This window comes from Geotrypetes seraphini, chromosome 10 (genome assembly GCF_902459505.1).
Source record: "Geotrypetes seraphini chromosome 10, aGeoSer1.1, whole genome shotgun sequence".
NCBI classification, from domain to species: domain Eukaryota; kingdom Metazoa; phylum Chordata; class Amphibia; order Gymnophiona; family Dermophiidae; genus Geotrypetes; species Geotrypetes seraphini.
This window is the reverse complement of record NC_047093.1, coordinates 91,493,350-91,507,179: the sequence shown is the minus strand read 5'-3', so window position 1 is coordinate 91,507,179 and position 13,830 is coordinate 91,493,350. Positions and strand designations below refer to the sequence as shown.

Genomic DNA, 13,830 nt, shown 5'->3' with positions numbered 1-13,830 from the left:
AAGCTGGTCCCCCTCTTGCCAGCTGCTGCCCTCACTAATAATAAAAAGATAAATGGAGCCTGTGGTTTTAACCCGCTTAGAGCCTGCGGGTTAAAACCACGGGCTTGCACTGCGGAGAAGGGTGGGAGAGTCCAGGCAGGCAGGAAATTATGACAGTTTGGGGAAGGTAGCAATTTGGGCAGGCAGGAGAAGAGCATCAGAAAGATGAGCAGCAAGAGATAAGAAGCAGGGCAGCATTTGGAGCGAGCAGGCAGGAGAGATTGCAGAGCAGAGTGCAGGGCTTCCAGTCGGAAAGAGGTTTTCGACTGGTCCCCAGCAGTCGCTTCTTCAGGTGATCGGCCAGCCCAGTCGGATTAGAAATTTGATGTAGTGAATCGGGTTGCTGTCCAATTTGCATGCATTTCACCTCATTTGCATGCATAGATTCAAAGCGGATCGCAGGAGAGGTAATTGAATCAGGCCGGATGGAAATTTGATAGTAAAGGGGTCGCAAACCGTGTGAATCTAGCCCTATGGCCCAGATTCACTAAAGATAGCGACTCAATCGCTGTTGACTGATTCTCTGCACAGAAGTACAAATCATTTGCATGCAAACTCACCGACTCAGTTGATCAATGAGCGATTAAGACATGTGCAGAGACTTGACAGTAGTGACAGGAGAAGCAACCTCCTGTCATTGCTGTCAGGGCTTCTGCCGGGTTTTTTTTTCCTTTTTTAATGGCAGATATATTGCGTATATTACACACGCAAAATATCTGTCCAATAACAAAAAGCCCCCCACTTCCCGACAAAGCATCCCTCTCTCCTTGAACCCCCCCAAAATGGCAGGAGGGATGCCAACTCCCTCCTGCCAGCAGACACTGCCCCCACTGCGTGAATATGGCAGGAGGGATGCCCACTCTTCCTAGCATCGCCCCCCCGCGCCGAACTGAGCTGATATGGCAGGAGGGATGCCCACTACCTTCTGCCATTGGCCCCCCAACCTTTGGGTTGGGTTGTGTGTTCTCTCCACCGTGGCCCCCCCCTACCTCTGTCAGGAGCAGAAGGGTTACTCAGTTCCTCCTGCTTCTCCGCCGGCCACTGTCTGCACAATGCAGGCCTTAGGCCCCTCCCTGGTGCATCATGTGATGCACAAGGGAGGGGCCTAAGGCCCTGATTGGCTCAGGCACTTCGGGCTCCTCCCTTGGGAGGGGCCTGAGGCATCTGAACCAATCAGGAACTTCCTTAGGGAGGAGCCTACCTACATACCACTGGTCCAGCAGGGGTCTTCAGAGGCAGGAGCGTAGCCCCCTCACTTGTTCCCCTTCATGGCACTTTTCAAAATGGCTGCCCTGACCTCTCACAGGAGGGGGCGCGGGGATTTTTTTTTGTTTAAACAATAGAAAAATACTTAAGCAGGCCAATGCTTTGAAATGCTCTTCCAAGCTGAGATTTAAAATGTTACTTGAAAAATTTAAAATCAAATTTAAATATTATCTTTTTTTACATAGCATTTGACCTATGGATTGGTCTGTGGGTTCTGAGTAGAGATTTTGGTTGGTGAGGTATGGGCAACTAGCAAATAGCATACTGTGTTTTCTTTCATCTGTTGTTTTTAGTGTGATGTAATTAAACTTTTTTTCTTGTCTTTGTATGATATTTTTGCAAAACACTCAGTCAATATATGATGGGTGTGGTATGAAAGCTGAATAAACTATAAACTGTAACTGTATTGTAAAAAAATCACTTACCGTATGTTTTTCAAGAATGCAGAAACCAAAGGCCAGTATGCCTTTTCCTGGGTTAAGTAATGAGCTTCAAGCTAATTTCCTCTAAAAATGTTTCTTAACATATCCCCTGATTTACAGATCCATGCTAGTGGCTGCTGTGTGGCAAAAAACCTGAAGCTCTTTAAATTCCTAAAGGCTTTGAGGCAGTTACTACAGCAGCAGCCACTAGCATGGCTTTATAAAAGAGGGGGATAATTTTTTTTGTAAAACGAGACTGCAAAATTATCTGTCTCATTGATCTCTACAGGGAGAAGAAGGCATCCATGGTCCACGTGGACTGAATGGTAAAGAAGGGGAAAAGGTACAGTATGCTTGAACATTGTGATGCCTTGCCATTAGGTTCCTTAAAAATAAATTAAAAAATTGTAATTTGACCTCTGGATTCAAGTGTATTTCCATGCAGCTGTTGAGATTTAAACTTCATGCATCATTAAGTAAGATGAAAGCTGTTTTCCAGACTGCCTTAGGGAAATAAAAAAGTGGTGGTGGTAAGTCCAAATTATGGAAGATATGTACCCCTTCCCCACAGCCCTCAGTTAGCAAGGTGTTGGTAAAAGAAGGTCAAAGTCCTGTGAATGAGGAAAAAGGCCAAAATGAAACAGTATTTACTGGAGGAGGGCTGTGAAGTGTCTGCCTTTAAGACAATGAAATCAAAGTATGTTGCAGGCATAATTTATATAAATAATAAATTGCACACCCAGAAGTGAGAGAGGTGGGAGAAAGAACAGAATGGGGGAGGGGCAACATCTTTTGGAAATGGGAGTTGAAAGGGAGGGCGGGTGGGCTGGCTGGCTGCTTACTGTCCGTAACCAGAACTCACACAGAAGAAAGATATTTAGTACCAGTACCTGCATAAGTGCCAGCATTGAATATCAGAGCCTAATTCAGTACCTCTGCTGTCATTCCCAGAGAATGGGTGATTCTAGTTGGAAATATCTTTTATTGTAAGCGAACCCTATTTTATGGCATAATCTAACCCTCTGGCTTAGGGTGTGTGCTCAATGTTTGGGCGAGAAAGTGTACTTCCCAGGGACAGCTCTCCCTTATGCGCCCAATTTTACCCCAGGAGAACTTGACCCAGTTTTTAGGTGCTGGGCCATGAAGGGCCTGCTGACTCTGGGTTAGCTTATGGAGGCTGGGAACCTCCTTACTTTTGGGACCCTAGTGGATGAATATGGATTGACTCCTAGAAATCTTTTTCCATAGAGGCAAATTGAGAACTTTATTAAAAGACGGGCTATGAGGGAGCTGACCTCCTGGGAACCGTCATCCATGGAGATGGTTCTGATTACGGACAGCGGTCAGGGAAGCATTACCAAACTTTATAATGCGCATTTGTCACACCTTTCAGTACCTCTGAAATATAGGCAACAATGGGAAGAGCTCCTTGGTAATGTTATTCAAGAAAAGAATGGGGGAAAATTTTCCAATCACTGCTTAGTTTCCATTGCTAGCAGAAAATGGTTATAAACAGTGCTATCACTGGTAATATACTCTGACCCATCTTAAAACTATATATGGCCTGGGCTCTGATCTGTGTTGGAGAGAATGCGGTGTGGTGGGTACATTTGAACATATCTGGTGGTTTTGCCCTAAGGCTCAAAATTTCTGGGATAGAGTGATGCAGTTTACCTAGAGCAGTGTTCTTCAATGCATGACTCATGGGAACCTCAGGGACTTAATTCTCCTTTATTTAACAAATAGATTTGCTGACAGTACCACCTCTGGAACATTCTGTTTTTTCTGGCACCATATTGTAAACAGGTTTTCAAACTGCTCAGTACCCAATATCCCACACTGTGCTCTCAGTCTTATGAAAATAGTGAAGGAGTTTGAGCAACACATGATTCAGCCTTAGAGAACTGAATGCTACGTGTATGTAGAAAATAAAACAACTGATACAGATGTATTACCACTAGCAAGACTGGAGAGAGAGGCCAGAATCAAGAGCGCTATACTTAGAGACAGCGGGGACCACTACTGGTGCCCGGGCTTTGCACTGAAGAACACTGTTTTAAGGAGAGGCATCTTCTACCAAATTCATAGAGAGAAACTATGTGAAATCCTGACATTTAAAAGAATGGGACTTGAATGTATGTGGCAGAGAGCTGATTGGGTTTTTTTCTATGCATTGCAGGGAAATACTGGAGTACCAGGAGTGATTGGACCCACAGGAGTTTATGGGCTAGAGGTAATAGTTGTAACTTCTTCCTTATTCTTCCCCACAGACATCGGTAAAAAGCATTTTCCTTAGACAACCTCATCAGTCAACATTCAACATCTGTAGTATGAGCATTTTGTGTTATGATCTGCAAAACTTATCCTTACTTTACTATTGGGAACATATGGTCCCCCCAGACAACACTGCAAAAGGGCAGGCAGTGGAATAGCCAGACACATCTGATGAGCCTCTGCGAAGTTTAAGGGGCTCTTAGGCTATATTATTTGAAAGAACACATAGGAAACATACTGATTAATAGGGCCTTCTTAGTATTGAGGTCTGCTCTGGCAATTTGTGATCCAGTTGCATAGAAACATACTCCCCCCCCTCCCCCCGTACAGTGCCAACATAACTTCCTAAGAATACCAGCAACTTCTCTAGAGTTTTTGTGCTAGAGAAATTTTATATCAAAAATCACCATTGTCCATGATACATGTTGAAAAAGATTATACCCTTACCTTATCCTATTATAATAAGCAAATGTACAAAAGAAATACTAGCTGTAAGCTCTTGTAAGCTATATTAGATTGTATCCATTTGTTTATTGGGTTACATGGTTGAGGTTTTTAGAACCATTAATGACATCTTTAAAACATGGCTGTCCTCAGTGTCCTTTCCCTTACTTCTATTCAAAAAGGAAGAGAATGGGGTGAGGGACCTAGGAGGAATCTAGTGCGTCACCGACTGTCATAATAAAAAAAAGCCCACTTTTGTGCCATGGTCTATCCTTCTTCAACCCAGCTGGTTTGCAGCAGAGCAGGATTGCTGTGTACCACTAGTGATGGTGATATTTAAGCAGTTTAGCCAGTAGGAGTGATATAGAGCTTCAAGACCTTTAAAAAAAAAAGAATTGCTGCTGCTGGGTCAGACCAGTGGTCCATCGTGCCCAGCAGTCCGCTCCCGCGGTGGCCCCTAGGTCAAAGACCAGTGCCCTAACTGAGACTAGCCCTACCTGCGTAAGTTCTGGTTCAGCAGGAACTTGTCTAACTTTGTCTTGAATCCCTGGAGGATGTTTGCCCTTATAACAGCCCACGGAAGAGCGTTCCAGTTTTCCACCACTCTGTGAAGAACAACTTCCTTACGTTTGTACAGAATCATTCCTAGCATCCTATTTGCCCTTTTCGTCGACCAGCACTCCCAAGTCTCTTTCCTGGGGGGGGGGGGGGGGGGGTGTCTCTCCAAGTAACGCCCCGGACATCCTGTATTCGTGTATAAGATTTTTGTTACTGACATGCATCTCTTTACACTTATCCGCGTTATCAAATAAGATAATAGTCATAATCTAAAACATATACAGCATAATTATTATTATGTTTTATTAAGATTTATTTACTGCCTTTTTGATGAAATTCACCCAAGGCAGTGCACAGCAAAAATGGGCAATAAACAATTACAGCACTAAGTGGTAAAAAAAAGAAGAAAAATATTCAAATAATATTACAATAGCATAGTATGCTATTATTTTATCTTTCTACCCTCCATGGAGATACTATTGCGACGACTAATTTAGTTTTACACAGGCTCGGGTTTATTTTTGTTGCGGTTTAACTTGATACCTTTCAAATTAGGGACCCCTGATGAAGGTGTGTTAACCGAAACACGGACCGTCTCGGGTCCCCTGGTTGGTACAAAGGTGGTGACACTAACCGCAACATATAATTGTTTTAATAAACTTACTTTTTGTCTTCAGTTCTTCTTTGTTTGTTCTGATTGCTTTTCTGATTTGTTCTGATTGCAGACTAGTTGGATTGTTTTCTTGTTTTTGTTTGACCTCTGTTTCTACTTACCATATTAACACAACATACATTAGAAATCCTAATAGACAGCATAGGGTGCAAGGGGAGGTGGAACATACAAATAGAAAAGATAGAAGATAAGCATGAGCAACTAGAGGAAAAATTGTTCATGGAGTCAAAAATGGTTCATGTGTCCTACGCAAGTCCTGGTGCAATAAGTATAGCCAATGTTATTTCTTGTGACTAGCTAGTTATCTGCTTCTTCTATTAAAGGCTTGGAAGAAGAGCCAGACTTTCATCTGCTTCCTGAAGTAGAGATAGGCTTGCATTAGGTGAATTTATGGGGCTACGTTCCAATGTATGAGGGCTACTCCAGAAAAGAGTATCATTGGCAGGTATCATATTGTGTGGTTTCCTATGGATAGACTGTGGTTAGAGGGACTTATTGGAAGGACCTTGGCAGCCTTGGAAGTACATAGAAGGAGTTCTGTTCTTAAAATACTCTGGTCCATTACCTTTAAGGGCTTTGAAGATCAGAGAGAGTTTTAAATTTATCCCTGTTTTGTACTGGTAGCTAATAAAGGGCTCCTTTTACAAAGCCACAGTAGTGATTTCCAGTGCAGCAAATGCGACAAAGCCCATATGAATTGAATGGGCTTCATCACATTTGCAGGAATCACTACTATGTTTATTTTATTTTATACCACTTGTAGCCTAAGCACTTCCCTCTCTGTCCTGGTGGGCTCACACTCAATCTAATGTACCTGGGGCAATGGGGGATTAAGCGACTTGCCCAGGGTCACAAGAAGCAGCATGGGATTTGAACCCACAACCTCAGGATGCTGAGGCTGTAGTTCTAACCCCTCCGCCACACAGTTTAATTTAAAACATATACATTCCACCAGGCCATAAGTTCTAAGCAGATTACAAAATTTAATTTAAAAAATGGAAGAGCCAACCTCTTTCATTTGTTTTCCCCCCTTCTTTACCTCTGCTTCTTCTCCATTTCCACTATGATCTCATCTCTCCCTGCTACCACATGACCTAATTTATAAGAGTCTGTTTTTGTCTATAAAATTACCCTCCACATACACACAAGGATAGCTTGCATCTTCGCCCAAACAGTGCTCCTGGGAACACCAACATGCAGCCCATATAATTGCAGACACTATCTTTTGGCATACCTACTTTTTATGCACATTAGAGAATGACACGGGGAAAAAATCACCGTCATCGGCCCACCATCCTCTGCACCGCCCCGTCACCGCCGATCCCTTCACCGCCCCGTCACCGTCACCGCCATCCCTTTCACCGCCCCGTCACCGCCACTGCCATCCCATTCACCGCCCCGTCACCGTCCCCGCTGCATCCATATAAGCCTTTTTCCTTTCACTCCCTCCTTCCAATTTGAGCCGGGAACACTAGCGATCGCACGGTCCCCGCGGCCACTACCTGCCTGCCCGGTCGATCCTGGTGTTTGGCCGGCTCTCTCCCTTCTCCTCACCTTGGTTTGTGGGTTTTCTTTTTCGGCAACCTGCGCGCTTTCCCAGGGAGCCGCACACGCGCGGCTGCTCAGTGTTCGATCTTCTGCTCTGCTGCAACTTCCTGTTTCCGGTTGCGTCAGAGCAGAAGATCGAGGCTGAGCAGCGGCGGGTGTGCGCGGCTCTCTGGTAGCGTGCGGGTCGCCGAGGAGGAGGATCTGCGGACTGGGGTGAGGAGAGGGGAGAGAGCTGGCTGGACACTGGAATCGATTGGGCGGGGCGGGTGTGAGCTGCGGGGACCGCGCGATCCTTCATGCCTCACTGCGGGGGACAAGACCATTCACTGCCCCGCGGGCGGTGAATGGCCTTGTCCCCGTCGCCGCAGCGACTGCTAGTTTTCTTCCCCGTTTTCGGCGGGTGACCCGCGGCTAAAATGCGGTGGCCGCGGGTAAACCGCCACCGTGTCATTCTCTAATGCACATCTCGACATTCAGTTTACAGGAGCCATTTCAGGAAGGAAAGCATTTTTTATATTCAATAAAATTATTTCCAATGACTCAATGCATATTTTATTTTCTGAGTTAGTATATTTTGTATGTTGGGTTATGTGTTTGTTTGTAAGGAAATTTTGTACTGTATTTTAACTTTTTATATATCGTATTGTGATACTATTTTTTGTGGAAAAACTTTATTGAAACAACAAAACAAATCAATAAAATGTCAAATGCCAATCATTTCCAAAAGCATGTAAAGTCAGAATGAAAATATTAAGACCATGGTACATCAACCTGAGCAAGTCTTCTCCTAATGTATAAGTTTTAAACCCTCTCCCCCCCCCCCCACCATCCCAATGTCTCCTATCCATTAATTCCCCCACCCTAATCTCCCTCCTTCCAATTTTGTGATGCTTCCTTTAAAGTGATTAAGAAAGATAATGAACTAAATCAGGTACTTCTCTCACATATCCATATATATACTGTATACTAGTGCTGCCCGATTCAGGAAAAAAAAATTTGATTTGATTCAGCCTATAGAATCGATTTTTCGATTTGATTCGATTTTCCTGCCCAATTGGGTGTTTTTTTAAAAACATCCTGGTGAGTTTATTTTATAATTTCTTCACCCTTTTATAGTCTCTTCACCCCCTTTGCCTTCTCCTAACCACACTGGCACTTTGGTGTAAACAAACAAAAAAGACTTCTCCTCTCTCTGTTAAATCCTAGCTCACGTTTGCAGTCTAACACCAGCTCTGGCAGGATACATGTTTCAAATCTGGCATATTGTAATCACAAAACAGAAAATAAAATGATTTTTTCTACTTTTGTTGTCTGGTCATTATTCAAATCTTGTTGGTCCCAGGCTCTGGTTGTCTTCTGATAACTTGCTTGCCAGGGTCTCTTTCTTTCTTCTTTCTCCGTGCTAATCATCCATCTGCCATCTCTGTCCTCCCCTTCTGTTTCCCTTCCCTAGAGGTCTGACATATTTCCTTTTTTTCATCTCCATCCACAGATCCACCTTTTCTCAACTACCCTTTCATCCAGCATCTCTCCCTTCTTCCCAACTACCCTCCTATCCAGTATCCCTATCCCCCTCCACACCATCTCTTCCTTTCTGTTCCTTTCCCCCCTAAATCCCATTGCCCATCATCTCTCTCCCTCTCCTCTATTTTTAGACCCATTATTTCTTCCCCCCAAAGTCCTGCATATGCACATCCCTTTGAACCCCCCTTCCCTCCCTCCCTCCCTCCGTGTATTTTTACACCAGGGCCCATTCCCCTGAAGGTTTGTCCCCCCTTGAAGGTCTGTCCCCCCCTGAAGACCTACATTCCACCCCTGAAGGCCTGCACCCAAGGCCTGCCTGTTCTCACCCCCTGAAGGCCTGCCTGTCCCCCCTAAAGGCCTGCACCCAAGGCCTACCTGTCCCCCCCTAAAGGCCTGCACCCAAGGCCTACCTGTCCCCCCCCCCCTAAAGGCCTGCACCCAAGGCCTACCTGTCCCCCCCCCCTAAAGGCCTGCACCCAAGGACTGCCTGTCTCCCCCCCCAAAGGCCTGCCTGTCCCCCCTGAAGGCCTGCACCCAAGGCCTGCCTGTCTCCCCTGAAGGCCTGCACCAAAGGCCTGCCTGTCCCCCTCCCGAAGGCCTGCCTGTCCCCCCCCCCGGAGGCCTGTACAACCTTCCCACGAAGGACTGCACCCCCCCGGAAGACCTATACAACCCCCCCCCCCCATGAAGGACTGCACCCCCCCCCGGAAGGCCCGTACAACCCCCCCCCCCCATGAAGGACTGCACCCCCCTGGAAGGCCTGCATGCTCCCTCTGGCCTCAATTTACCTAAATCCAACAGCCTGCATAAGATCGCTAGTGCTAGCGATCTTTGCAAACTACTGTCGGGTCTTCTGAGCTGTCTTCTCTCTGCCACGGTCCCGCCCCTCCTCTGATGTCAGAGGGATCTTATGCAGGCTGATGGATTTAGGTAAATTTGATGCCAGGAGGCCAGGGGGGAAGCCGGACACTGCAGCACTTCCCGACTGACCCTCCCCCCTCGCCCTCTATAGCAGAAACAGCAGCGGCCGGCCAGCAAGAGCAGTGCTTCTGCTCCTGCTTTAGTGGGCGAGGGGGGAGGGTCCGAATCAGGAAGCCGATTTTTTATTGTTTTAAATCGATTTGAATCGATTCACCCGAAGTGAATTGGTGAATCGATTCGAATCGGGCAGCACTACTGTATACCCTATATACCATGGATCAGTATAACATGGGATTGCTTACAATGCGGTCAAGGGTAGTACCCCTCCTTTTCATTTTACTATTACGTATAATTCTTTGGTCCCCATATACCACAGATTCAGTTATAATGTGGTCAGATATCTTGGACCCAAATATCAGCATTATATGGGGTCTGCAGTGTATCTGTCATTGTTTTATTGTTGTTTCATATCATTGATATCTTTGTAATTATCTTAGGTCCCAATGCACAAAAGCTTTCTGTGGCAGTAAGAGTCATTTAAAGCACTAGCACGGAAATCTGTCCTCCCGATGCAGGAAAGGGCTTTCTGTGGCTTTTACCGATCGTCATATCAGCCACCGAGAACCCTGTGCAAATACATAACAAGGATCTCATTAATATTCTAATGAGCCTTCTCAAGATACAAGAACAGGAAAGCCATTACTAAAGAATTATGCTGAAATTTTCTGGCAGCTCTGGAGCTGCCAGTAGCTACTGTGCATGTGTTGTGAGCACACAACAGCTGATCCCATTAAAATAAAACCAAAAAAGTCCTTTGCAGCTGGGCATTAGGCCCTTCCCAATGCATCCCAGCATGCACCAGGAAGGGGAAGGCTCTCCATTTTGAAGAGGGGAGCCTGCCAGCAGGAAGGAGTGAACATCCCTCCTGTCAACGCCTTATATTTAAGGTACGGGGGAAGATATGGGAGGGGCATGGAGGGTATCAGCCAGGTGGGGGGCCCTGAGGTGGGAGGGAGTGGGCATCCTGCCTTTTCTTCTATTTAAGGGGTGTTGGGAGGACTGGGTGTGGTTGTTGACCATATGATTATGTGGTGAGCCGGCCCGAGTTGGGGGCTAACCCAGCCCACTAGACCACCATGCTTTTGCAGAAGGGGCTAAGCTTGGCAGAAGTGGGAGGAGGGATCGGGGGACTAGAATCAGGCATCCCCTGCTCTCCCTACCAGCTTAGCTAATGGCAGGGGAACCCACAATCAGCTGAGCCGGCAGGACTCCCCGATCTGTGACTTCGGGAAGTCCTGCCAGCTCAGCTGATTGGGGATTCCCCTGCTCCGATCAGCTGAACCAGCAGGCAGGGAGAGCAGGGGCTGCATTTTTTTTAATTTTTTACAGGTAGGCATGAGGAGGAGCTGTGCTAGGAAATTGCTCTTCTGAACAAGCACCACACAAATAGCATCACTAGTGAAAGAAAAATCGCTCCCACCATGGTATTTTTACCATGGTGTCGGAGGTTTGTACATCTGGACCTGAGTGTCTTTGAATGAATGAATGAAGGCATGTGTGTTTGTGCACAGATTCATTATTTTAAGGAATTGTGTACAGAACATATATATTTCTTGAATTATATTAGCAAGTAAGCACAGGCACGTACTTCTTGGTCTAACGAGTTTAAGTTGCATTTGTTGTGCAATATAAAAGATTCATTAGCACCGGCCACTGAGAGAGGTGAACTTTAATCCTTCTTTTTTTATTCTTTTAGGGTATTCCTGGGTTGGAGGGAGAAAAAGGGGAGCAAGGCAAAGCAAATCCTGCTGTAAGTACATAATGGACAAGCTCAAGCTTTTTAAATTTTAAAGCAGATTACAGTAAAACCTTGGTTTGCGAACATAATTTGTTCCAGAAGCGTGCTTGTAATCCAAAGCACTCAAATATCAAAGCAAATTTCCCCATAGGAAATAATGGAAACTCAGACGATTCGTTCCACAACCCAAAAACTTTAATACAAAATATTATACATACTTGTATACTTGTATTGCAAGACCTTGCTCATTTAGAAGTCACTACACTCTTGCAGCGTCGGAGAGAGAAGAACCATCGGCTTAGTTATGATGATGTGATGCGTGTATACTGTATGTACTCGTATTGCAAGACCTCGCTTGTTTAGAACAGTCACTACACTCTTGCAGTATCAGAGAGAGAAGAACCATCGGCTTAGTTATGATGATGTGATGCGTGTATACTGTATGTACTCGTATTGCAAAACCTCGCTTGTTTAGAACAGTCACTACACTCTTGCAGTATCAGAGAGAGAGAGAGATAGAGAGAAGAACCATCGTCTCAGTTGTGATGTGTGTATACTGAATGTACTTGTATTGTAAGACATTGCTTGTATATCAAGTTAAAATTTAATCAAATGTTTTGCTTGTCTTGCAAAATACTTGCAAACCAAGTTACTTGCAATCCAAGGTTTTACTGTATTTGTAAAGAGTTAAAGGCTAATCTGCCAAGTTACCCTAGTCCAAGAGGGAGATTTCAGGCAAGTCTTAGCTTTTTGACAACTTTATTATGGCATATTATGGAATCTTCGGCATAGATTCCTATGGGAATCAGGAACTAGAATGCCACACTGCTTTGGGATGTAAAATCAAAATCAGAATTAACCAAAAAGTATACATTATTTGTAAACTGGAAGTATACTATCTGCAAATTGTTGACTATGTCCATGACCTAATTTGGGCAGATTGGCAAATATCAGCTAAAACAATTGCTGAGACACTACAGATATCCAGGGAACGAGTTGGGTGCATAATCCACGAGCAGCTGGGTATGCAGATGCTGTCAGCCAAGTGGGTACCCAAATGTTTGAATGCTGATGAGAAGTGATGTCAAGTGGACATTTCCTAGTTGATTTTGCAGCATTTTCAGTGACTTTTGGAACAACTAGTTACTTTTGATGAAACATTGTTACACCACTATGATCCCGAGATATAACAAGAGTCCATGCAGTGGCAGCACTCAGGTTCTCCAAGACCAAGGAAATTCAAGACTCAGAATCAGTAAGAAATGTCATGAACACAATGTTTTGGGATCAGAAAGGAGTTGTAATGACTGACTATCTTCCAAGCAGGACCAAACAGTTAATGAAGAATACTGCTGTAACTTGCTGTGCCGACATAAGAACATAAGAAGTTGCCCCCGCTGAGTCAGACCAGAGGTCCATCTTGCTCAGTGGTCCACTCCCGCGGCGGCCCATCAGGCCTAGTACCTGAACAGTGGTCCCTGATTAATTTTGTAACTTACCTCTAATCCCATCCCTATAATCTGGGATTAGAGGTAAGTTACAAAATTAATCAGGGAGGCATTGAAAGAAAAAAAGGAAAGAGAAGCTGCAGAAAGGAGTTCTCTTTTCGCAAGACAATGTACCTGCTCACAAGGCTGGCAAAATGATGGATGTTTTGACGCAGTTGGGCGTTTCAGTTTATAGACCATCCACCCCACTCACCATATTTTGTTCCATCTATTTTCTGTTTCCAAATCTTAAAAAGAGTTTGAAAAAGTGACAATTTTCAAGTGAGTCGAAGGTGACTGCACCAGCAGAGCAGTATTTCAGTGACCAGACATCGGAGTATTTTTGGAAGGGTTAGAGAAACTTCAGATATGATGTGCCAAGTGTGTTAAACCTTAGGGGTTAAAATGTGGAATAACTTGTAAGTTTCATATCATTCTCATCTTGGTTGGGCTGAGATCTTTTCAGCATCACCTCGTAAATTATTAAATTCAAAACTTAGCTTTTAATTGGTCTTTCTCAGATTCCTCTGACGAGAAAACATGCCCCTACAAACAAATTTTGATGTCCCCAACCTTCAATTGAAGTTTCACTTGTTTAAGCTGCTTCAAGGGATAAGAACATAAGAAATGCCATCACCGGATCAGACCGAGGTCCATCTTGTCCGGCGATCCATGCACGCGGTGGCCCATTTAAGTACACCTTTTAGGAGACCCGGATTTCCCGTATCCCTCAATATGGTTTTCAAGAAGATGTGCATCCAACTTGCGCTTGAAACTCGGAACAGTAGTCTCCGCCACAACCTCCTCCGGGAGAGCATTCCAAGCGCCAACCACTCGCTGTGTGAAACAGAACTTCCTAATATTTGTCCTAAACCT

The 13,830-nt window shown here is 44.8% G+C and overlaps 1 protein-coding gene across 2 annotated transcripts in view; it reads left to right on the top strand.

The window, feature by feature from the left end:
- LOC117367932 (collagen alpha-1(I) chain-like) overlaps window positions 1-13,830 on the top strand; it is a 539,431-nt gene that overhangs the window by 463,175 nt on the left and 62,426 nt on the right. For both annotated transcript variants that reach the window (XM_033961051.1, XM_033961050.1), the window contains exons 46-48: window positions 2,017-2,070; window positions 3,907-3,960; window positions 11,426-11,479. In XM_033961051.1, coding sequence (XP_033816942.1) covers window positions 2,017-2,070; window positions 3,907-3,960; window positions 11,426-11,479 — 162 coding nt within the window. The remainder of the gene's footprint in view (window positions 1-2,016; window positions 2,071-3,906; window positions 3,961-11,425; window positions 11,480-13,830) is intronic.